Source organism: Ceratina calcarata, unplaced genomic scaffold (genome assembly GCF_001652005.2).
Source record: "Ceratina calcarata isolate Rehan_Ccalc_2016 unplaced genomic scaffold, ASM165200v1 scaffold368.2, whole genome shotgun sequence".
NCBI lineage: Eukaryota > Metazoa > Arthropoda > Insecta > Hymenoptera > Apidae > Ceratina > Ceratina calcarata.
Window position 1 is genome coordinate 887,198 of NW_017159898.1, and position 23,961 is coordinate 911,158.

Here is a 23,961-nt window from a genome sequence, read left to right on the forward strand (position 1 = left end):
AAAAAGCAAAATTTGTTTTATTTATACTTCATTCAGATATTCTACTTCATAATTTTTATATTATTATTATTTCATATCGTTATAATCGTGACAAATTGTGTACAGAAACCGCAGTATAACTTTTATCAGAGATGAGTCGGTGATCATGAACCGATCAACTCTCATACATACACATATGTATGTATGTACGTTTTTATGTATAATTGATAATGTAACACACAGGTATGTGTTTTTGTAAAAAAATATCGTATCACATCAAAAGACGAATCGTGTAAATTATAAATCGTTGAATAAATGTCATTTTATATTTTACATATCGATATGATTGTACGATTGACTTTACGGTCGAAAGTTCATTCCACAAAATGACAATAGAACATGCACTATTTTGAAAGGCAAAATGATTAAAAACGAATTTTGCAGTAATTCCGAAAGTAGGTGACCTCTGATAGAAATTGAAAATCAATAAAATACAATAGAGTTTGTGGCTCGTGGCTCATATATATACACAAAGAAAGACAGAGACAACGTGCGTGTATATATATACATATATATAAATAACCTAACTTCTCTTTCTACGATTTTCGAGGTTATGTTGCCTGAACCTGAGATTGTGGACTCTGATCGTCGGACGTTCTATTTTCGTTTCGGCGAAAAGTGTTTATTCCTGCCAGTCGTGGGCGCGCGTTACGCATTATAATGCATCTAAATGCGTGGGGAAGTCACGAAACTGCTGTGAGATAGTACAAACATGGGCAGAAGAAAATCTCACGGATCGTCCAAAAGTAAACAACACGTTTCTCATCAAAGGCAATTGTCGTTGACGAAAAGAAACGAAATAAATGACTTGTGCGAAAAATTGTTCGTCCGTGAGTACGCTTTTCATTAATACAATTCTTATACCGTACACATACATAGATCATTTTGTGAAACGTTTGTACAAACTGATTTCGTGACTAAATTCTACATGGTACACACTTTGCTTCGATAAAGTAATGACTGTTATTTTTTTTTCAAACAGTGAGCATTAATTCAGCGTACGTGACACAATTATGGGACAATTATGTGGAGATATCAACAATTTTGGAGAAGGTTAAACGGTTGGAGGACATGAAGACGGAGTCGCCGAAACGGTCCCAGGGGATTGGACAATTTATAAATTGGCTTAAAGAGAATGGTGCGAATATAGATGGTACAAGCGTTGCTGAATTTCCTAAATACGATTTGGGATTAAAAGCTGAATATAATTTCCAAGAGAATGAACTGATTCTAAGGATACCTAGAGCACTCATTTTCAGTATACACAATGCAGCCCCAGAGTTGATTGCTCTTCAAAATGATCCTCTGATACAACATATGCCACAAGTAGCGCTCGCGATTGCACTTCTCATTGAAAGACACAAAGAGAATTCGAAATGGAAGCCTTATTTGGATATTCTTCCTACTACATACACAACTGTGCTATACATGACTGCTGCTGATATGATTGAACTCAAAGGCAGTCCTACTCTAGGTAAAGATCCATTCAAATTCAATAAAATAAGCATAGTTCAAAAATATTTTAATGCTTCATTTTAAGTTCATTTTAATTTATAATTTGTTTTTTTATTGAAACAAGTAAATAAAATATAGAATTTTCGTATATCTCTATTGCAGAGGTTGCCTTGAAGCAGTGCCGAAATATCGCAAGACAGTATTCCTATTTTAATAAGGTGTTTCAAAACAATAATAATGCCGTGTCTGCTATACTCAGGGATGTTTTCACTTACGAGAGATACTGGTAAGTACTGAAATGTCACTTTCCTGTTTTATATAAAACATACTTTATTTTACTTATGATATTTGTATAAATAAATATATTTTTGCTTTACCTATATAAAAGACAGCTTAACAATTATAAAAATCTACTGCTTTTTCTGATCTGACAAATTTTTTAAATGCCTCAGAAATGTTTCACTTTTAATAAAATTACATTAATTTATAATTATAAATTACGCTGCATTCTACCAGTAATTAGAATAATATTTATTTGAAACTCTATACAATAGTATGTACAAACGCCCACGTCTGCTAAACCAGTCTATAGATTTGTTGTCATAAAAACGTTGACTGATCAATGAACATTATATTTCTATTATATAACCCACGCTTTTCACTGATAATAGAGTGGTTTCAAAACTCATACAATATATTCTTAATGTTTCCATAGTGTAAAACTACACTTAACATTAATACGAGAATACTGCTGTTTTCCTAAAAGGATACACGTAGGTACTTTAGGTATGCATTTAGTTCGTTTTATTTCATGTAGTCAGGTATGGTTTCCCAGCTGTCATTTGCGTCCAGCGAGTCATTATCGATATCGGCCCTGGAATCTATTTCTTTTACTGTTTCTTGAGCCTCAGTTTTGTCTGGCCTTTTTGCCGTCGAAGTGGCCACCACGTTTACCATGACGGTACTCAAGCTACTCGAATTCGACAGCTTTCTAGCCGTCAACATTGGTCCTTGAAATACTGCCCTGGAGAATGTATTTCTATATCTGTACTTCTGCTTTTGCCGAATCCTACAAATGATGAATATTCCTAGGAAAACTACGAGAGTGACGCCAAGAATAGCGCCACTTGCTATTATGCTGGGTTTCACCTTCGAGAAGATCTTTCCATTTTCGTTCTTCTCTTTATTCTCTCTGAGGATGTCATTCGTTTCACTGTACAATGTCTGGATGTCGATAGAATTTGGCTCCTCCTTTACGATTTCCTTAACGAAGCCGGATTCCATCAAATTTGAACTATCGTTTATACTTATGGTTTCCGCTTCCTTGTCTATGAGCACCACACCAATATTGCTGTTTTGCAAAAGGCTTTTTTCGTCTTCGCTGTTATACTGACCCGCACGGTCTTTCTGAATGTTTTTCATGAATGGCATGGAACCGAAAGTTGTTAACAGATCAACGATTTGAACTGTACGATGTCCTTCCTCGGTTGTCTTATTTTCATCTTTCTTTGTAACGCTATCAATGTTATGGTCTGTATTGTCGTTACTGAATATTGATTCTAAACTAGGCAGGTATTGTTCAGTTGTACTTTCTGCGGAACGAACTGGATTTGTTAAATCACTGTTCACATTTTCTGTCGACTGTGATACATCATTGCCCGTTCCTTTATTGAAATTGTCTTCGTGTTTAATGATATATCTACTCTCGCCAAAAACTTCTGCACGTGGGGAGACAGTGGTTACTTTCTGCGTTCTGATCCGTGATACTTCTGCCAAATGAACTTTACTGGATCCCCTCTGTCTCAACGCGATGAGTTCTTCTAAACTCATGTTCCTCGACTTAAGAAGACGCTCCAATCTTTTTCCCGCGGATCCTGAAGCGAACAGCTCAAAAATTTCCGCTCGAGCTTCAGGTTCCACTTCCGATATAATTTCATCATAACTCTTTTTCTCAGACGTATTTATGTTTTGATGATTCTTTAAATTATCGTCGCTTTCATTTACAACAGACAAGGGCTTGGTAGCCGGTTGACTATTCTCTACCGTGATGTTTTCTTCACGAGACATTGCGTTCAACGCAGATTCTATTTCTTGTATTATTAGTTTTCTCATATCGTTCTCATCGGTAGAACTACTGATTTGTGTGCTGTACTCTAAATCGTAATACATCGGTGCATCATTCTGATAATCTTTCTCAGAAGAAGTATTATAATCCCCTTCAGTGGAGTATTTGGCATTCACCATTTGATCTTTATCCTCGACCTTCTTAGTTCTCTCAACCGAGTGCCTTTTGTTTTCAGGATTCGAGAGATTATTCGTTGGTTTCGAACGTTCCGTCGGACTTAATATTTTCTCTATACTTAATGTCGAACCTCCGTCTTCGACACGGATCTTAGCATCTTTTAACGGGGGTTTACCGTCTTTCATCATCAACCAAACAGGAGACATGCCGTTTCCTCCCTTCTTGTAATCGGTGAAATCGGAGAATTCCATGATTTCGTCTTCGTCTAAATTGTCCGCTTTGATTTCACCACCGTCCCGTGATTTCACGGTGGCATCGTTGGCTTGCAACAGTTCCATAGCATTCGTTGCAATCGGCAACGGCATTTGTGTCGTAACCGCGACTTTGCTCCGCGGATCTGCATAGGAATCGACGCTAAGTAGAATCGATTTTCCAATCGTTGCATTTGTAGTTTCTAAACGCGGCTCATCCTGGCTCGTTCCAACCGAGGACCCTCTCGTGGGATCATTACGCAAAACAGGACTCATTGTGCCGATCGAAATCATGAATTCTTTGTCCTGAGAATCTTTTAGCTTGATGAACTCCGAAACAGCCAATTCCGGTTTCTTCGTAGTAGAAGCGGAAACTTTCGCTAATGAGTTCGTCGTCACCTCCACTTCTACGATATAATCCTCGGTCTTATCAACATCTTTCATCTTTAAAGCGTTAATTACGTCGGCTTTACCTTTTAGAAGATCGTTTAAAGTTAGATTTCTTTGTTGAAGTATTTCCGATAAACTTAAACCTTCTTCTTGTTGCATCTTCAACAAAGATTTCAATTCCATGGCATTTTTAGTCGTTGATTCGGATGCGCTCTGTCGATCGTCTGCCCGGAGCCAAGTTCCAGAATTGTTGTACGTCGTTTCGTTCTCTGCCAGAGCGAATTCGTAATTTTGTGGAGGTCTCCTCTTCCGCGGCCGGGGCTTTAAATACTCATCATCGCTGAATTCGTGCTCGTATTCATTTGGACGTACTTGGAAAGCTTCTCGATATCTCATCGCTGGTATCTCTCTATCTTCCTTTATTTCTGTACTTTGTTGTTCCTTTCTGCTGCCAGTCTCCTTGATAGTAGCCGCGTTTTCGCTGATCCAGGGCCGATTTCTCTTTCGCGGCGAGATGTCTTCGCGTTCTCGTTCTCGATCGCGGTATCCACGTCTGCTTTCTATCGATTCATAGTCACCGTAACTTTTGTAAGACAGTCTAGGATTGTTTCTCAAACGGAGCGAATTTTGTCGCCCATTCTTCGGAGGATAATTTGACCCACGATGATCGTAGTTATCCTCTTCCTCACTATTTTCTATCTCGTCCCCGGTGTAGCGAGTATATTGGGAAAACGGAAGCAAGGGAACCGTGTCTCCGTCTCGCCATTTCGGTTCCAGGGCTTCGCCGTTATTTCGCCATTTACCAACCACTTCACCCGTGTTTTCCCTCCCAACGTCCGACTGACTTCGTACTTCCACCTGAAAACCGTTAAATCGCATATAAGTATTTTCGTTTTATCTCTAAACGTAATTCTTTTTTTATATATGCTCGTCGACATTACAAGCCTGAAAGTATTTTTAAAATCCGATTGTACTTTCAATTCGATTATCAAATCAATACGCGCGAGCAATGCGAATATTGCGAATCAGTAATTAATGGGCAAAGTTCAGTGACTATAAAAATGGAAAGTTTAAATGTAATTCGTGCAATCGTATGAGGTACAAGGATGGAGCGGAACAAGGGGAAAAAATGCGTTTAATTAGTGTAATTTTTTTTCTTTAGATTCGTCTGATCTATGACGTACGTATTTATGTACTCGTTTTTAACATGCATAGATAACATTTCCTATCCACACACAAAGTTTCTTATGTTTTTAAAATTAAATTGGCCTTCGCATACGGGCAACGAATTCCAGAAAGCTTCGTTGCATTTCATCGTAGAAACATCTCGATAATTTTGTTCCCTCTTACTTTTGCGAACGTCCATTCACGCGTAAGACCTGACACAAGAGCGTCATTCTTTCCATGCGAATTCTTTCTGATCGTAACCAGAGCTGCCTATATTTAAAAAGAACCATTTTTTTCTTTGATAACAAAAAATTCTAAAGACGTAGGCTTAATCTTGGAATGTAAAAAAAGTGGAATAAATTGCCCTTTCTTTTCTTTTTTATTGGTATTTCGAACTAACAAACGATATTGTAGTCACGTTTTCAAGGATTTGCTCCTATTACATTAATCGCGTGTTTAATCGGTTGATGTAAGTATGGTAATTCACACCTAACTAACTAGAATAATTTATAAATGTGACATGAGTAAGCATTATGCATTCGTTGTATGTAATCCTTATTTTCTGCCAAGTCGTTCTTTCTTATCTAATATATATTATATAATATATATAATATATGTGTAGACTAAACAATATTTATATGAAAATATGTATGATAAAATGTTTACAAAGTCTCGAACTTTCCGTGCTCTGTGGCAGCTTTCTCTTTCTGGCGGTTCACATGCTATCACATAGCCAGTTTTTTCGCTTTACCCGCGTTAACGAACGTTTTGACATTTTGCTTTCGTCATAAATATGCGAGAAATAACCAGGAATATTTTTATAAACGTAACTTGCCGCGACACGAAGGCAGTCGCTGAATGCTTGCTGTATGCCGGCTGAGTTACCGTTTTCCTTAAAAACAAATTCTCAGTAACTTCCTGAAATAATCTTTTCAAGTATATTTAAGAATTCTTAGCAAATGTTAAATGTTTCCCGAGGGAATATATGTAGTACGTCGAATTAATTGTAATCTGTCATTCACATTATTTTGCATATTTGTATAATGTTAGCGTTAAATGTTTTTACACGTGTCTGTTGATGAGAGGTCTCAACCATTGTATAACACGTGTATCTATCTCGACAAGAAAAATCAAAGAAGAAATGACCTATTAATCAAGCAAATTGCACATTCACTTAAAGGACGTTTAACTATTATCGAATTGTGTCAAGCATAGTAATATCAGGTTTTATATTTTCGGTTTTATATATTCGATTTTAGGGGAGCTCTTCAAATAAAGTAGTGAAAAATTCGGGCAAACGAATAATTTATAGTTCCTCCTTCCTTACCCGAAAGTTCGGATCATCATCTTGCTTAACGAGGTCGGCTTGAACGCGCTCTGGTTTGGCGAGGCTATCACGAGGGAAATCGAACGTGAAAAGCATCAACGAAAGCAGATAAAATGTTCTCCACATCGTTGCAATGCGATCGAAACAGGGACAATTCCTCGTCGTCGAAACACCAGCTCTCTTGTAGCTCCTCCACGTTGCCGTGATTAATTTCCTCCACTGTTTTCACTTCGGTTTCTTCACTGAACAGGTGCACGCAGATCGCAGCTGTACACAGGATAACGAAAATCGCGTTCTTCCTGTTGCACAGGCCGAAGATTCCCTCAGGGCTCATACAGAACCTTTTGTTTCTCTCTTCAGGTCCTTAATTACCGCACCGCCAATCTCGTCTCTTCAGGTACTCTTATAATTATTTTTGCTCTTTTCACGTGTTTCATTCGTTGAACTCTTATCACATAAATTAACTTAGCAACGTATAATGCAAGAGCACAAGAAATTGTATGTTCATTCACTTTCCATTTAATAAATAATTTATTAGTTTCGTATGAAAATCTCCGGGAATTTTTCTACTCTCGTATACTCGAGAATATACTTTCCACTTGATTTGACAATTAATTTAGGACAGTCGTCTAAATGTCTCGAAAATGTGTTTATTTTTATTTGGTATATAATGATTCGATTATTTAATATTTTTAATGTTTAGCGATTACACGTTATTACACGTTTATAGTCACGAACGATCGCGAAATATCATTAGGTATGTGTCGTCCGGATTCACAGTGTTGAATCTTGTGAATCTCTCTTTCGATTATGTGCGTGTTTTCGAAGCGGCACGCGTTCTACCACGCTCGACAAATCGTTCTCGCGGACTGACGCCGGTTTTCTCCGTGCATGGTCCTAAGTAAGTCGGTGAAACTCGAGAGCAGTCTTCTACTAAAACGTTGGACGCTCTCCCCGTCAGCCTAACCGGGGCCATCGCCGGATTATGGAGGATGAATTTTATCGCGGTTTCTGCCTCTGGGACAAAGCAAATCCACGTCCTGGGTACAGGAAGGGAAAGGTGTTGAGGAGCAGAGGGTAGAGGAAGATCCTGCGTTCCGTTAAGAATCGAGACACGGTTCGATAGATTCGATCGCGAGCCCGGAAGATGCTGTTTCGCGTGAAATTCTATTTTTCTTTTGCACGGAAAAGAATCGAGACTAGCAAAGAATACAGTCTGTTAACTTCTACCGTTTTTCCAGTGCACATGCAGTAATCTGATTTTTATAAAATGTAAATAAAGATTTATATCGGCGTATTATATAATTGATTGCCTTTTACTGGGTGGAAAGTTTCTATTATTATTGTGTGCTGTGAATTTACTTCGAATGAAAAAACTGCTAGGCGAATTGTTTAATGATTTCTTATTCCGGGTCTTCTAATTGGAAGAGATCGCAAAATACTGTCGAATAATACCGTCTTTACGTAATCCATCAAAATTCTACATATGCATCTAAAATGGACACGATAGAACGTGTTTATAATGTTGTTTAAACCTAATTGATTTTACGTTTATTACATGAGGTAAAAAAGTTAAACTACATTGAGCTTCCAAGAATTGAATTGTTAGCTTGGAAAGAGTTAACGATATCTTTATGTAACCAAAAGAATTTGATCTTAGGACCTGATTAAAGAGCGTTTCATAGGAACAGCTACAGTACATCCATTACGAAAGTGATGAAGATACTGCAAACGAGAATTTTTCTCACGTTGCTAGCTGTTACGGAATTTTAGATTACACTTAACGGTATCATTAATCTAATAATTAGTTACATAATCTCTACTCTGCTATGAAATTTTCATCAACCGTATAAGATAAAATGGAATATCAATTTTTTCGTTAGTGTATGATAATTCAAGATCCAATTAACACTTTTTGCTTCGAGAATTGTACTACGTATTTTTTTAAAAGTAATACTAAAGTGACTGGCATAAACGTAATTGCGTTCAGTTTTTCAGTCCTGATCAATTTTGTTACAAATAAATAGCAGTTTTTTTCTCAGCAGCAATGAATTTTGTAATGAGCTTTGCGCTTTGCGCCTCGCGATGCGACTCGACAAAACCTCTCGTTGTCCCGTCTAATAGAAAGTCTGCTCCTCGGTACTTAGATCTCACGATCTTCGATTCACAGCACGACCTTCCCACGTGCAGTGGACTGTGCATCCATCCCCACGGTGTGTAGCACGAAGCATCGCGCCAGTGCGATGCGGTGTCTTCCTATTCCAGCAGATATTGCGAAACGTCTCATTTTTATTCTCGTTTCCCTTTGTTCTCAGCGTCGTTGACGCTCTCTTCTCGTTACCCACGTCGCTGCCGCTTTAATTAACCGACTCTTCTTCGCTCTCATTGATTAGCAATGCGACACGTTGCAGTTTACAAATAGTTTTGAATTTAATGTATTATAGATATCGTTCATCAGTCGAGCTTTGTCCAATCCGAACTTTCAGATCATTCACTCTTCTGTTTACCATTGCAAATGAATTTATACATTCATTTATTTCACTGGGGCATTTGCATACTGACGTATGAATTGTGAATTGTGCATCTATATAGTTTGCAAAGTTTATATTAAGAAAGTACGTGCGTATACTTTAAAACGTCGTTTCGTATAGAACTCGAATAGTTTTATGTCTTTTACTATTGAATTAAAAAGTCTTTAACATCATCTACGGGAGTATGCAGGTTGACAGTTTTATCATCCGTTCGTTTATTTTGTCATTTTCGTTTACGTTCGTCGGCACGCATCGTTGATGTTCGTTCATCGGTTTTCGTGCAGAACCGGCTTCGAGAGGAGTTCTCCGGTAACAAACGAGAGAGGAGAGCTCGTGCACTTTCACACGAGACTGAAACTTTCATACGATTTATCTGCTCGCGTCGACGCGGCGGGTTGCTACGCACAAGAACCGAGCGTTCCCTTTTCCCGTTTCTTTTTCCACGGGATATAATTTTCTATTATCACGTAAACGCGTCCGCCTGCTTCTAGTTTCCCAGCTGATCTAGTGAATCGCATTACCCTTATTCTTGCCCGCCGATCTTTCACGATACATTATTTATTATAGACGTCGTAAAGAAAAAAGCAGTTGCGCTTGGAACGCCGATTTCCCTGGTGCTAGGTAAAAACTGGTTTAATGTCTTCTTTATCATATACATACTTAAGTTATGTTTATATCTCAAGATCTTAAAAAATCTTTCAGTTTTCACCCACATATTTTATCTCCTGCGTCTCACGATAAATATTGTCTATTCTTGCTGACTTTCATCCATTGAAAACAATTAATTCTTGTGTCTGGTTTCGAATTAGAACTCGTACAGATATTCTTTTAAAGAGTATTGAAAAATTCAGTAAAGTGTAAATTATAAGTAAGAAGTGAAGTCGAATGAATTTGCATAAAAGCCAGACTTGTAATTTTTGCATAACATGAGTTTGAATTCATTTAGCAGCTCAGTGATCCATATACCAAAATGTATATAGCATAGCGTATACGAAAACAGTTTAATTTGCATTGTTCAAGCAACTGTTAACAGACTTCGTCGATTGTTTATTGTGTCTGTTGATCAGAATTGTTCCTGGAGACAGATTTCTTCCTTTTACGTAAGAGAAAGCAATCTAGTAGCCACGCGACTACCAGAACGATCTCGACAATACGATCAAGGCTTTCATTTGCCCGCAGAGTGTCCACTTTTGTCAGCGGTGACGATCTACATAGACAAGGCTGTCAAAGAAAGTGATGTTCCTGCTCGCGCAAAGATTGGCATCTCGAGAAAACGACAGAAAGAGAAACTAGTAAAAGTGAATCTGTTTCGCGATTATTGAATTATTTTTCACAGAGATCGTGACCGTATAACTTAGATTTATTAACAATTTATGGGAATAGAAGTTACACGCTTTTTATCACTGTACTTAAAGCAGTCCGAGAATGACGTTTTTCTGAAACTCATAAAAGGATAATTTTTGTTTTCTGCAAACTACACGTAGGATCGTAACCGTACGTTCTAGAAAGCGATCGTTAAATTTCATTTTTTTTCTCTTCTCCATTATCCACGTTGCGATTTTATGAGTCTTTGTCTCCGATGTCCATACAATACGCTGTCTTTAGTGTCTTTCCCTCTGACAATTTTGTTCAAATGTTTTCTTAGAAGGTATGGGTACAGAAGAGGAAAGAGAGAGGGAGAAAGTGCGAGGACGGTGGCAATGAATCCTCTTTTATTTTCTATTTCCGGAATTGTAGGTCAAGTTCTTGCCCGAAAAGAAGATGCGGCTGCTGTGTACAGGGCAAACATGAGCCTGAGCGTGCCGCTCGCGAAGGCGAAAGTCACTTCCACCGTTCCAGCACACTTTTTCAGGACCACTTCCGTGGTTAACACCGGGGATACTTTCATTATTGCAACATTCGATTCTTCCCGGAATCTTTTTAGCTCGAGATCTAGCTTTTTAGAGATCTTGTTCATTTCCTTGCTGCTCCTTTTTACTAATGCCACTTACTTTGAATTTAAGAATTTGCATGTAACATATGATTGAATGTAAAAATTTTACAGGTTTAACAAAATAAAAATAAATTCTTGTAATAAATATTTTTATCGCAATATGCATATATGCAATTGATAATACTGGTTTAATGGATATGATGTTCATTGTCGATGTATAAAAATGTTGTTGTCTGACAATGAAATTTGGCAATTGATATTATAGCTGGGCAGTTTCTACTGTAATGACCAGGCAAAATCTAATTCCAAGCGAGGACGGTGCACGCATGATCCACGCTTTAATCCCAATGTGGGATATGTGCAATCACGAGGACGGAATAGTGAGTTCGTCCGTGTGCGTTTTATAAATAAACTGCGAATGTTTATGTATTTTTTGATAATTTCAAGGTACAAAAACGCATCTGCGTAAAAAGTGCGCAAAATACTAAAGCTGAAATATTCATATATCAGACCTCAGACTTCCTGAGCTGATTTTTAGTAATTCAATCAGGTGCTTTAATTGCGCTTGACATTGAATAAACATCCGCAGCTTAATTGTAGTATGGACAAGCTTCTTATACTAGAAATATTCGTTTCAGATTACCACGCATTTCAATAAAACGTTGAATTGCTGTGAATGTTATGCTTTGAGGGACTTTAAGAAAGGCGAGCAAATATTCATTAGCTACGGGCCTAGAACGAATTCCGATTTCTTTGTGCATTCGGGATTTGTTTATATGGACAACAAGCAAGTACGTGATTATTCTAATTACTTTCCCTGTTATATTTACGAAATTTTTGTTCTTTGATCGAATATGGATTACATTATAGGATGGTTTTAAATTACGACTCGGAATCAGCAAAGCCGATTCCCTTCAAAAGGAGCGTATAGAATTATTAAACAAATTAGATCTACCGTCTGTCGGAGAGTTTTTATTGAGACCGGGAACGGAACCGATCTCGGATCTGTTATTAGCGTTTCTGAGAGTGTTCAGTATGCGAAAAGCGGAACTGGCGCATTGGATTCGGTCTGATCGCGTTAACGATTTAAAGCACGTGGACTGCGCGTTGGAAACTGTCGTCGAGGAGAACGTCAGAAAATTTTTGCTCACCAGGCTGCAACTGTTAATTGCTAATTATCCGACGACTCTGAAGGTGAAAGTGAAATTAACAAACAGTAATATTAAATACGAAACAAGCATTTCCTCTAATTTTAACGCTCTTCTTTCTCCTTTCCCTTTTTCTTACAGGAAGATCTGCAACTACTTGAAACTACATTACCCCAAATCAAGAAATTAGCTATTCAACTAAGAGTAACGGAAAAGAAAATACTGCAGGGTGCGCTCGAATACGTGGAACAGTGGATCAAAGCTTGAGAAACTGGAACAGTGAATTTTACTGCGCAACGAGTAGGGAGAAATTTTTATTCTTATTCCTAAAAGAATTTTCTATTAATTTATAGAGATCTGATTTAAAACTGTGCTGTTAAAACGGGAGCTCGAAACTTAATATTCGATGAATTCGTACACATTTATAATGCCGGAGAGAATAATAGGGAGCTAGACGTATTTATATAAATGTATCAACTGCCCTATTACTGTGCTCGGCAATATATCATTGATATTAAAAACTAAGACGTGGCGAGCAGATAGAAAAGGGAGCAATGGTGTAAAATACATTACAGTGTATAAAACATTGACAGAACAGACTATATATATTATGTATGTGTATTAACAAGTATACAATGCAACATAATTGCGTGTTCCATGATCGTACATTGTGCTGATGACAGACGCGCTCTTGTTTTCGAAGGATGAAAACTTGGCGAGTTCACGTTTTTGACGTTAATCGATGTTTCTTCCTATCAAACAGAACGGTTCGCGTACGTCAATCGAGTTTTCAATCCTCGATTACAAAGCTTAAACGAATATACAATAGTTTTATTTCAGCTTTGATAACGAAAGAACGGAGAAAATAAGAATAACGTGTACAAACGAAATGTTACTATTCAATGAATATTTATTTTTTAAAGAAGATAGTTAAAGAGATCTAATTCATTGCGTAAGCTATTGTGCGATATTATACAGGCCTACAAGAAATCAGACTTATAAACGACTGATACGCCGTTAAAGTTTTATCGATAATTGTGTGTCGAATCCTAACAGTACGTATGAAAAGCAAAATGACGAGCGAGTTCAAAGAATACTCCTCAGCCACTAGACTTATTGTATCATGTTCACCCTTAAAATTAAATGCGAAAACGAATAAAATACGCTTATAAATCATTGGTAACCACATATTATATAAAGAAACAAATATGTCAACGTAATTTAAAGAAAACTATATAGAAATCAATTTAATCGCGTATAACATAGACTAATAACAAGTTAACAAAAAGCTACAGCAGGACTGATAGCTAATGCTTTTTTCCATAACATTAGGGCAAACATGATACAGCTGAATATAATGCCACATTAACTTAAAATGGATTACATTTTCTTCTAATACAGAACGCAGAAAATGCATGACGTGTTTATAATTTTATTTTAATTAGCCGCTAGAAAAATTACCTTCCTGCTATCTGATGCAAAAAGTTCTTTATATGTATATGTCATGGACTAATACAAGTATCAGCGTACTCTTGCTTGGTCCAGGGCATACACATACTTATATATCTTACCAGAAAGGAATTGTACAAGATTCTTAATATTATATTTTTTAAAATAATATCATCGTAACAGTATCTGCGTGAGCGTGACGTTTCTGTATTATACATGGTTGTTAGAAAAATATACAGATGTAATACGTGTCTATTTGGGAGAGTGTGAGAGAGAGATGAAGGCGCAAAACTGTTACACAGTTTTTATCCCAGAACTTTCTGATCAGATAATGTCGAATGTCTTATTGATATAATTTATAAGTTTTACCAGTCATGTTTTTAATTGTATTCAATATATGCTACAGAGTGACTGATTTCTAGCAACGACACGTTATTTACTTTTTTTTCACGCTTTATTCTCATAGCGCGTTTTGCAGCCCGACCTTATTATTTGTTAAAGTTAGATTGTTGCTTCGAGTGCTGAAGTTCGCGGAACTATTTTTTATGTATTCACGGAGTATTATATCACTGATAGATTCCTCCTTTTGCTCTCCGTCCTTCAGCACTTCCTTCTTCACGTTCTCGATCCCGTGATCTTCTTGAAGATGCAAAACTAACGTAGGTACGGCATAAAATATTTTGTCACAAAGATTGCACTGAAATGTCTTGCCGTCCGCTGCTTGTAAGCAATGTTCGTAATCGGTCATTGAACTAAATGTTTGCCTATGCAGCGCTAAATGCTTTTCATGGTCCATGGTGAGGATAAACTCGTATGAACAAATCGGGCACTTGAGATTGTGCTTCGTCCACATCGTGTGCGCTTTCAGTCGTTGCAAACTGTCATAAATTTTACCACAAACGGGGCACTTCATGCATTTGTGATTGTTCAACGTTTCCCTGCTGTCGTACAGTCCACTACATTCCTTGCATTGGTAATTTCTTTCCCTTCTACATGCGTGCTTGAGCCAATGCTTCTCTAACTGCGGTAGCAGATCGAACACCAGCTTGCAAAGGGTACACACGAATCTTCCGCGACGATCTCTTTTCATAGTGAAATTCGACGCTCTTATGTTCCAGTGTCTCTCGAAATTATTCTTACGCATTAAATTTTCGTTACAAAACTCGCATTGGTCCTGGTGCTTCGACAAATGGCTAAACAACATCCCGGGTTCCGTGTTCGTGTAATTACAAAAATTACATACGAAAGTGTCGTCTTCTTTGTACACGTGCGAATACAAATGCTTTTGGAATGAGTTCGAAGTAAAAAACATCGCGCCGCACGCTGGGCATTTCAAATAAGGTTTGCCCTTTTCTGTATAATATAAAGGCAAAGGGGTGAGGTTTTGCAACCAGGCAACGTTATCTTTAGAATCTTCAAGATTCTGTTGTTCCATAGAAGGCTCTTCATATTCTTCCATGGTTGGCACTCGTTCTTCCACATCAGTGGAGATAATTGATTCTTCTTCCTTTATTTCAACTATCGGTTCATGCTTCGGTATTAGTTTCCTTAGCAGTGATACTTTATTACGTCTTTTAGAACAATGTTTCGATTTAGATTTATTTTCAGTTAGAGGGCGTTCATCATTCAGTTTCTTTGACAATAACTGGTTGTCCGATTCCAGTTGCGTTATTAATAAATACTCTTTGTTATTAGGCACAGAAGTATCGTACGAATCAAAGGTTGAGTCATTTCTTAGGTCATCCCAATCGCTAACTGTCGATTCGCTAGTAATCTCAGAATCATTGTCTATAGATAAAAGTTCACTGGATATATCATCCCCCTGAGGTACAACATCATCGTCATCTCCTGCAGAAAGAAGCACTGTTCTGAGTATTTCCCCATTTACTGTCGGGAACTTGGTACTCTCGTAGTCTTCTCCACTGTTTCCTTTCTCATTAGTTTCCTCATCTTCCATTGTTTTTTTCGAAAAATCTTTGCATTCCGGGTCTTCCAATGTTAACATCTTCTGTTTGCAGTAATTCGATTTGTATCTGTAATTTCTGTAATTAATAAAAAGAAATAAAATCTTACCGCGATCACTAATTGTTTACATGGGATGCAGGTATAACCTCACACTCATTCGTTCGCAGCGTCGTGTGCATTTATTATGGTCGATCGTAAACAAGCAATAGTCAGCCAAAATCTCTTGAAAGATCGTCGCCCGCAATTATGAAGTAAAAAATGCGTACTCACGTGAGGACATTTAAATGCGGCCTCTCCTTAGGACACCCTCCGTCTTACGAGGAATCGATTTGTATCTCCGTGGAATTCTTTAAAAACGTACATATGTACTCAGAAGACAGACAAAAGGAACACGCACCACGATAAGAATCCAGCCAATTCGGTTTTTCAGGATTCTCGCACCGAAACCGTGACTCCCGCGATCCTCATTATATTATCCATATTCGAACGGCTTTGATCAGCTGTTTTTTGATTACACGACATCGACAGGACGTCTCGGTGCGCGTCTAACCGTCCTACTGATATGAGTCGCTGCTGCCCGTGCTGCTAGCTGCTACTGATGACACGAGAAAGTATCTCTCAACGTCTCATTGCGGTATTTTTCCAATTTCTGGTTTAATTTTTTCGACACAGGCCAAGATTACTCGAAGTATTCGTGTAATGACTGGGACGAAGAAATTGCTGTCCTTCGTATGAAATAATTGATTCTCCTTTCGTGACAGAATATATTTGTTTTATACTGCATTGAATTTCACTGCGAAGGTGACTGTCTTTCGTACGTCATATCAGGTTGAGAAACACTTCTACAGGACTAAGCGTACGCATGTAGTATATAAGTATATGTACAGTACGTATGTATATGTACATATAATATACGTTACAATACGACGAACGTGTTACATTTTGATCCTTACTGATTAAAGAGAAATGTACTCTTTCAAACTGAGATGATATGAAACAGATTTATTGTTCTCAAAATATTTATTTAAACATATTAAACAAATAAACAACATTACATGTAATATGGGTGTAAAAATATGGCTATAAAATACCATAATAGTATCAGTAAATTTTAAGTATATAAAAACTATTCTACGTTACTTACAAAAATAATAGAATAACTTCAATTTTTGGTATTTTTCGCTTATATTTGACTTGCAACGATGTACGTTACCTATTATCGTATATGGAGAAAAAATGTGCAACATGCACAAAACACGCGAAATTAATAAAATTGGCACAGATATCAGTGATCGTAATTTAGATTAACGTATAACAATACTATATACACGTGAAATGACATACGTGTTCATGTATCAAAAATTGCTTCAGCTCCGGTCATTGGAATCATTTCTATTACGTGCACCGTTTTCCTATAAGAAGTAATTTCAGATTTTTGTGACGAATACCAACGCATTATTTCGCAACGAAAAATAGCATTCCTTTTCGTTATGAGATTACACTCGAAGGTATCAGTCTGCGTACCAACAGACGAAACGTACTTTTCACAGCTAATAATCTTACGAATGTGATACTTGCTGTGATGGAGACGTGTTATTTTTCGTGACAGCGGAATGGTACGTGATATTTTCCGCAACGCACGTCAGAACAGAATGTTATATGACTGACGTGACACTCAAAGTGTTAAAGCCACTTGTACCACCTCTTTCGATAATTATATCTTTTCAATTTTTGCTTCGTTTTTTGTGTTCATGACCATGACCGTGGCCATGGTGAGCCGGGTAGCCGTAGCCATGGGCGTAGCCGTGACCGAACCCATGACCATGGCCGTAGCCGTGGCCAAAGCCATGACCATGGCCGTGACCGTAATCGTGGCCGAGACCGTGATGGAAACCGTGGCCAAAACCATGGTGAAAACCGTGGCCGAAATCATGGTGAAAATCGTGGTGGAAATGTCCATGCCCATGACCATGACCGTGGAACAGTGGATAAAAATGACCGCCGTGGCCGTATCCTCCCGCAGGGACGAGGCCTGGTCCGATGGCTCCGATCGGTCCGATCGGACCGATGGGGGCTGGGACCGGAACTGGAACTGGAACTGGTACTGGTACCGGAAATCCCTGTTTCACCGGGACTGGATACGGTTGTTGTACCGGCACAGCCACGGGATGCTTTACTGGTATCGGAATCGGCCGTTCTACCGGAAATGGGACTGCCTGTTAAACAAATGATCAGTCACGTAATTTCCAGTTTGCGTTTTCACCCCCTGGGTGAAAGTCATTCTGTGAAATGAATTACCAGTTTCGAAATTAAAATAACTTAATAATGAATGTTTTTATACATAATTTACGTATCTCGATCTCAACAGAAATTATGTACATACATGTTTTGTGTCATAAATAAAATATATATGTTTAATAGATTTTTTGTATGAAATGTTTTTGTAATTTCTTACCTCAGGCACTGGAACAGGAATTGGCACTGGCTTGTGAATAATTTTTTCAACGGGGACTGGGATCACCTGCGGAACGGGAACTGGCTTCTCCAGGACAACGTGCTTTGTTATATACACTGGAACTTTCAGTATGTCGGTCCTTCCGAATGACAAAGGAATCGCTGGTGCTCTGCCGTATGGCAGACCGCCGTATAATCTAACAAATAGATAATTACAACTCGATAGCATTTAAGTTTCGATATAGAATCAGTTTCCATTTTGATTACCCGTGCGCTAGGTCGAACGCTGGTAACTTAATTCCCTTCCAACCAGAATGGTCCAACCATGGTTGCCCGTGACCGTACGCATATGAATTTGGTATTCCTATCCATCCGCCAGTTTCGGGAAGAATTCCTCGTTTATTCTGTTTCGTTTCATCTGATTCTGCGGCGAGCGCGTAACCGCAGAAGACAATCAGGAACAACTAAAATATTTCCGACACTAGTTACAACAGGTTTACATCAAATTAGTTAAAATCTATGCACAAGTACAGTCGATTTAATATTTAAAAAAAGTAGCACATGTAAAAGAATATAAGAAAACAAAACAAAAAATGACACTAAAAAGAAATTGAAGACTACGTCGCATGGAGTAGCGTTTAATTAAACGATATCTTTTTAATCGGATTCCTTACCGAGATCAAAGACATTGTGGTCTCGTTGAGAGAGAACTGTTCTCCGGATCGAGAAAACGCTAGCTTTATATATTTGCTCTCTAACCCAATAAATAGATAGACAGATTCAGATGGTCGAAGTCAGGTTCCCGTGTTTGATGAAATCAGGAACTCGACCTTGTTGATCAACGAGTTCTGTATTTCCGGTGAAGAAAGTGATCGCGAACTATCGAGAATCTGATTCACGTTCAAAGCCTTATCTGTCTCATATTTTTAATCTTAAACTGTTAAAACGTCACTATTAATATATTTAAAAGTGATAGTCATTAATTTATCTATTATTAAAAGGCTATTGATTAACTTTTTATAATCTAATTACAAATTTTCAATTTGTGCTTCTATTTTATAAATTATGACATTAAGTAGTAGAATTTACTACGGTCGCATGTTACACAAGATTACGAGCTTATTTACTCTCTGATCAATTACGAGTTTATCATTTCGTAATCGTTGAATCCCGTAGATTAGCTAGCTGTTGATGTTGCTATCGTTTTAATTAAAACTATCTAATGGTTCAAGCAGATACCGGGGAACGTTTTATATTTTATAAATTTTTTATGAAAAAACGTGTGCTATCTAATAAACTCGCTAGTCGTTGTACCACTAGCCGACTAATTGAAATTCTTAACGATTAAGGGTTAAGTGTATTAGACCGTCGGTCTAACTCGACGGTCAGGTATTTCGTCATTTATGGTCTCAGGCTGTCAAGTATTATGCGTTCGCCGGCGCTCACAGCGATGAATAATGAATGACAGGCAACGGTCAAGCGTTAGAAGCAGTTCGTGTGTACCTGTTAGAAAATGAAAGTTAAGAAAGTTCGCGGATGCGTCTGGCGAACGCGGAAACGAGCTGGAGCTGCAAAAAATGGATCCGTACCGGCTGGTTCCGTTGATCTCGTTGTTGAGTAAACGCCATCCTTATTGTTGCCGTTACAGAAACGTTACGTGATGCGAATCATCGTTGACTCGATTCAGGGAATATGCAAAAGAAAGTACCCAATGATTTCGGAAGTTCTTTTGCTGTTGCATTTATACTAATAAGTCTATTTTACATTAAAAATAATCTGTACGGTCCAAAAAGGTTTAACACCGTATATTCTCTTAAAGTCATTTTCAAAATGTATTTTCATTGAAAATCGTTTCAATATTTACATCATTAATTGCATAGTGATAAAACAGACAATGGAAGAGTTCTACGTGTGTGACTGAAAGAACGATAATAAATTTTGTATTATACATATAAATATATATAGCTGATGCTTCTATCTACACATTTTACAATTGCGCAAAAGTAGCATTAGTATTCCCTGGTCCAACCATGGACAACGCTTCCGTCAGGATGTAAAAAATAACGAAACTGTCACGTTGCGTCGCCTAGTCGCATAACTCGACTACTATGGAGGCACGTCACGAATTGGACGCATCGCTATTCTTATTAATTTGAATGTTCACGTAGGTAGGCAATTTTCACCTGTAGCAGCTCGGCTATCTGAACGATCTCGAAGACGATATCGATGCGACAATGCTAACGAAGCAACGTTCTAACACACGTATCGGAGCGAGAAATGATAGGTCTCATTATCTTATGCACCTAACAGCGTGAAACGTGTGGGCCTAAACGGATGGATAGACGTGTTCGGGTTTAAGGTGTAACGAAAGAAAAGCGGTCACCACCGCTATTTGGCCATCGCCCAGGATTGGAAGCAGCGAAAGTCCATTGAGCGCGAGCAAGACAATGACGATAGTTCTTCCTACCGATGATGTATCACCGACGTGGATGCCCTATAAATACTTATGGGGGTCACCGATAGCGAACTAACTCAGTTTTTCTTCGGCAACGCAGCTGTCAGGGAACCTCCCTCGGTCTAAGCATGAAATTTATTTTGGTATCAAACTTTTACCTTTGTTTCCCTCAAATAGTCTTTGAATAGTAACATGATTCTCGATAAACTGACACAGTTTCCTAACACGCGATAAAGCTTTTACGATTCATATTTCAGTGAAATAATTATAATAAAATGAAATTCGTTTATTGTTTGTAGGTTTTATCGTTAATCTTGGCAGTCAGTGCAGCGATCACTGTTGACAAGAAGGAGAACAAATCAACGGTGAAGAAACATGACAAAAGAGGACTTATAAATTTGGGATACGGTTTACCACCGGAGAATCTGTACGGTCATCCTGAACCAGCGCCTGTCTACGAGGAACACGTTCCGGATCTAGGTGGACATCTAGAATCCGCGGTACCTCCAGTAGCTCCTCCGCCACCGCCGGCTATCCACCCAGCTCGTTAGTACATCTTTTATTTATAATATTAACTCATTTGATTTATGTTTAAGTAATTTACTTATCTAATAATACTGTTTTAATATCAAAATTGATACACTCATTTGGGAATGTGGTTACATTGACAACTAGATTACGTATTTTTACACTTTCATAAAAAACTGAACAACAGTCTAATAACAAACGTACTGATTGAAATTAATAAGTAACTTCGTCGTCACTGAGAAGAAATTTATGATACTATTTAATTGCTCTTGAGTAACAGCTGAAACGTGCCTCGAAAAGTATGAAAGGAAGAACGTGAAATTAGAGACTCCATTCATTGTTTCGGAGATGGCCTTGAGCAATTCGAAAACAGATCGAACAGAGAATACAAATTAGGCTAACAATAGTGATTAAGTAAAAGATTTACAATTACATGAGGAAACAAACATTCTTCTCCTTGAAAAAATTGACTCATGTACACCTAAATAATGTTATGTTCAATTGATAATCAGCAATGCTCACAGTGACTAGTCATACTTAAAAGCCTCGTGTGACATTACACCTGTGGAGATCTGATATGACGTCTAAAGAAACTTATTCTTGTAAAGCCTAACTCCAACTAATCGAGTGTAAGAAAATAGTCTGTTTTAGAAATTCTGGCTATGTTTCGTCTATTCCCTTTTAGTGTTTTATCGAATTGCGATTCTATTAGTGTTAAGGTTTCTAGTTTACTTTTCGATTGTTGATCGATTTAATCGAATAGCTGGTGTTCCAGTGGCGGTACCTCAGCCAGTCCCACATCCGGTTCCGGTACCACTGCCTCAGCCAGTTCCGCATCCGTTTCCAGTCGCAGTTCCCGTGACGAAGCACGTGCCAGTGCCGGTGCCAGTCGATCGACCTGTTCCAGTACACGTGGATCGTCCCGTTCCGGTCCCGTTCGCGGTCCCAGTTCCGAAACCGTACCCAGTTCACGTCGAGAAGATAGTGCACGTCGACAGACCAGTCCCGGTGCCGGTCGAGAAGCACATCCACGTTCCAGTGGACCGACCCGTCGCTGTTCCGGTTCCGGTACCAAAACCGTACCCGGTTCCTTACGAGAAGGTGGTCCACGTGGACAGACCCTATCCTGTCCACGTCGCGGTACCGTATCACGTTCCCAAACCTTATCCCGTCCCAGTCGCCGTCCATGCTCACAAGTCTCACGGATGGTTTAAGTAAACTCTGATTAGGAACACAATTTAAACGTTCGATTTTAGCACAAGAGCTACTGAGAATTAAGCTGCTTTTGTACGGTTGAGAAATTATAAAATTCCAATTGAAAACCTGTTACAAGAGAATATGGAAAATGTAAGAATTGGAGTAATTTTTTATTGAAAGTTACAAACCAGTTGTTTTGGTAGTTCTTGCGTTAGAAACGTTAAGTTTTTGTTAGTTCATGTACTTAATGTAGATAATTTTAGGAGTTCTGGTCCGTTTTAAGGATACGTTGTTACTAGTCGATCACTAATAGTAGTTCTCCTAGATAAGAATGTTACAGAATTGAGCACAGATATTGCCAAGAAAATGATTGTGAATCTTGAATATTTTGTATACTGACAATTAATAAATGCATTTATTAGGAATACGATTTCTTCCTTTTATTTTTGGCAAAATTGCAATATGTTGATTACATTTTTGGCTCTTGTGCCACGGTAAGTAAATTAATTCATATTTTGACCTACGTGGAATTGAAATGGATCGGTGTAAAGTCACACTTAAAACGCGTGGCTTTTACACGGGGGACACTTCTGTTTGCGCATATAATCGTGTTAAAGGTCAAGTTTCCAACGCGATGCTTCCCATACATTTTTCACTGGCATAAATTAGTCACACGCTAACATGGCTCCGCTTGTTGCATTAACACGCGGTATCATTTCACCCTTGTAACGTCTGGGAATGTCGAGAAACTTGATGATTAAGTTGCCTAAGGCGTATTATCTATTACTTACAGTTTGACAATTGAAAACATTTTACTTAAGTAATGTAGGGTGCAACTATACAATCTTTCCAGCTGATCAAATTATGAATTAAAGCTAATAAAAATATTTAATAAATTGTTCTGGCTGTTTCATTAATTCCTACCTGCTTGCGTTCGTTGAACGACTCGTCCACGGATACATTACTATTATTAACGCGTCAGTATAATAGCAACCGATTTCAGTTGAAGGATAATTAACATCGTTTAGAGAAAATAATCTTCTTTTTCTGGGAAATCAATTTTTCATACAATTCATCACTTATATGTCGATTAGTTCAGTAAATATATAAATTATCATACGATCATTTGAAATTAATGAACGAGGAGTAGTCATAAGTACAATCACTTATACTGTACAGTGTTTAAAGAATTCTTTTAACGAGTTGAAATCCAATTTTTATATTTAAAAATGTATTTGTACTGAAGTTTTTAAACGTTATTACAAGTAGAAGTGACAATAACGCTAAAGTTTTCGATTTAAGCGTGTACCAGTGATAGATATCTATAGAATACTCATATTTAATACATTGTTATGCACCTTCTCGCTCGATAGGCGTTACACTTGACACCAAAGAACAGTTTGCCGTTCACGGAACAAGTGTATATCTAT

At 38.0% G+C, this 23,961-nt stretch overlaps 5 protein-coding genes across 7 annotated transcripts; 2 read left to right on the forward strand and 3 right to left on the reverse strand.

The window, feature by feature from the left end:
- Positions 1-16: 16 nt before the first annotated feature.
- Setd3 (SET domain containing 3) lies at positions 17-13,899 on the forward strand. The gene is made up of 8 exons (XM_018025801.2): positions 17-222; positions 590-869; positions 1,022-1,513; positions 1,657-1,780; positions 11,601-11,715; positions 11,974-12,126; positions 12,206-12,529; positions 12,625-13,899. Exons 2-8 carry the CDS (start codon positions 752-754, stop codon positions 12,748-12,750), a joined length of 1,452 nt encoding a protein of 483 aa, XP_017881290.1. The 5' UTR covers positions 17-222; positions 590-751; the 3' UTR covers positions 12,751-13,899.
- On the reverse strand, positions 1,961-7,809 carry LOC108625637 (uncharacterized). The gene is made up of 2 exons (XM_018025798.2): positions 6,872-7,809; positions 1,961-5,235 (listed from the first exon to the last, which is right to left on the reverse strand). The coding sequence occupies exons 1-2, from the start codon at positions 6,995-6,997 to the stop codon at positions 2,299-2,301; spliced, it is 3,063 nt and encodes a 1,020-aa protein (XP_017881287.1). The 5' UTR covers positions 6,998-7,809; the 3' UTR covers positions 1,961-2,298.
- A 480-nt stretch (positions 13,900-14,379) lies between the features above and the next one.
- Positions 14,380-16,435, reverse strand: LOC108625638 (zinc finger protein 62 homolog). 2 transcript variants are annotated; one of them, XM_018025800.2, is made up of 2 exons: positions 16,168-16,435; positions 14,380-15,965 (listed from the first exon to the last, which is right to left on the reverse strand). In XM_018025800.2, exon 2 carries the CDS (start codon positions 15,935-15,937, stop codon positions 14,393-14,395), a length of 1,545 nt encoding a protein of 514 aa, XP_017881289.1. In that variant the 5' UTR covers positions 15,938-15,965; positions 16,168-16,435; the 3' UTR covers positions 14,380-14,392. The 2 variants fall into 2 exon arrangements, with proteins under 2 accessions (XP_017881289.1, XP_017881288.1); XM_018025799.2 differs by having other exon boundaries at positions 14,380-15,974.
- Positions 16,436-16,475: 40 nt separating this feature from the next.
- On the reverse strand, positions 16,476-19,040 carry LOC108625603 (tetra-peptide repeat homeobox protein 1). The gene is made up of 4 exons (XM_018025704.2): positions 19,026-19,040; positions 18,619-18,815; positions 18,353-18,548; positions 16,476-18,113 (listed from the first exon to the last, which is right to left on the reverse strand). The coding sequence occupies exons 1-4, from the start codon at positions 19,038-19,040 to the stop codon at positions 17,622-17,624; spliced, it is 900 nt and encodes a 299-aa protein (XP_017881193.1). The 3' UTR covers positions 16,476-17,621.
- Positions 19,041-19,390: 350 nt separating this feature from the next.
- On the forward strand, positions 19,391-22,932 carry LOC108625580 (leucine-rich repeat extensin-like protein 3). Of its 2 annotated transcripts, none has more exons than XM_026814114.1 (3): positions 19,391-20,949; positions 21,106-21,352; positions 22,098-22,932. In XM_026814114.1, the coding sequence occupies exons 1-3, from the start codon at positions 20,935-20,937 to the stop codon at positions 22,550-22,552; spliced, it is 717 nt and encodes a 238-aa protein (XP_026669915.1). In that variant the 5' UTR covers positions 19,391-20,934; the 3' UTR covers positions 22,553-22,932. The 2 variants fall into 2 exon arrangements, with proteins under 2 accessions (XP_026669915.1, XP_026669916.1); XM_026814115.1 differs by having other exon boundaries at positions 22,110-22,932.
- The last annotated feature ends 1,029 nt before the right edge of the window (positions 22,933-23,961 follow it).

Coding starts and splice junctions, on each gene's coding strand:
- Setd3 (XM_018025801.2), top strand. CDS start 752: ATGGGCAGAAGAAAATCTCACGGATCGTCCAAAAGTAAACAACACGTT. Junction 1,514..1,656: donor CAAAGGCAGTCCTACTCTAG/GTAAAGATCCAT, acceptor TCTCTATTGCAG/AGGTTGCCTTGAAGCAGTGC. Junction 11,716..11,973: donor GCAATCACGAGGACGGAATA/GTGAGTTCGTCC, acceptor TATTCGTTTCAG/ATTACCACGCATTTCAATAA.
- LOC108625637 (XM_018025798.2), bottom strand. CDS start 6,997: ATGTGGAGAACATTTTATCTGCTTTCGTTGATGCTTTTCACGTTCGAT. Junction 5,236..6,871: donor ATGATGATCCGAACTTTCGG/GTAAGGAAGGAG, acceptor AACGGTTTTCAG/GTGGAAGTACGAAGTCAGTC.
- LOC108625638 (XM_018025800.2), bottom strand. CDS start 15,937: ATGTTAACATTGGAAGACCCGGAATGCAAAGATTTTTCGAAAAAAACA.
- LOC108625603 (XM_018025704.2), bottom strand. Junction 18,549..18,618: donor GCGTTCGACCTAGCGCACGG/GTAATCAAAATG, acceptor TCTATTTGTTAG/ATTATACGGCGGTCTGCCAT. Junction 18,114..18,352: donor TTCCTGTTCCAGTGCCTGAG/GTAAGAAATTAC, acceptor TTTGTTTAACAG/GCAGTCCCATTTCCGGTAGA.
- LOC108625580 (XM_026814114.1), top strand. Junction 21,353..22,097: donor GCCGGCTATCCACCCAGCTC/GTTAGTACATCT, acceptor TTAATCGAATAG/CTGGTGTTCCAGTGGCGGTA.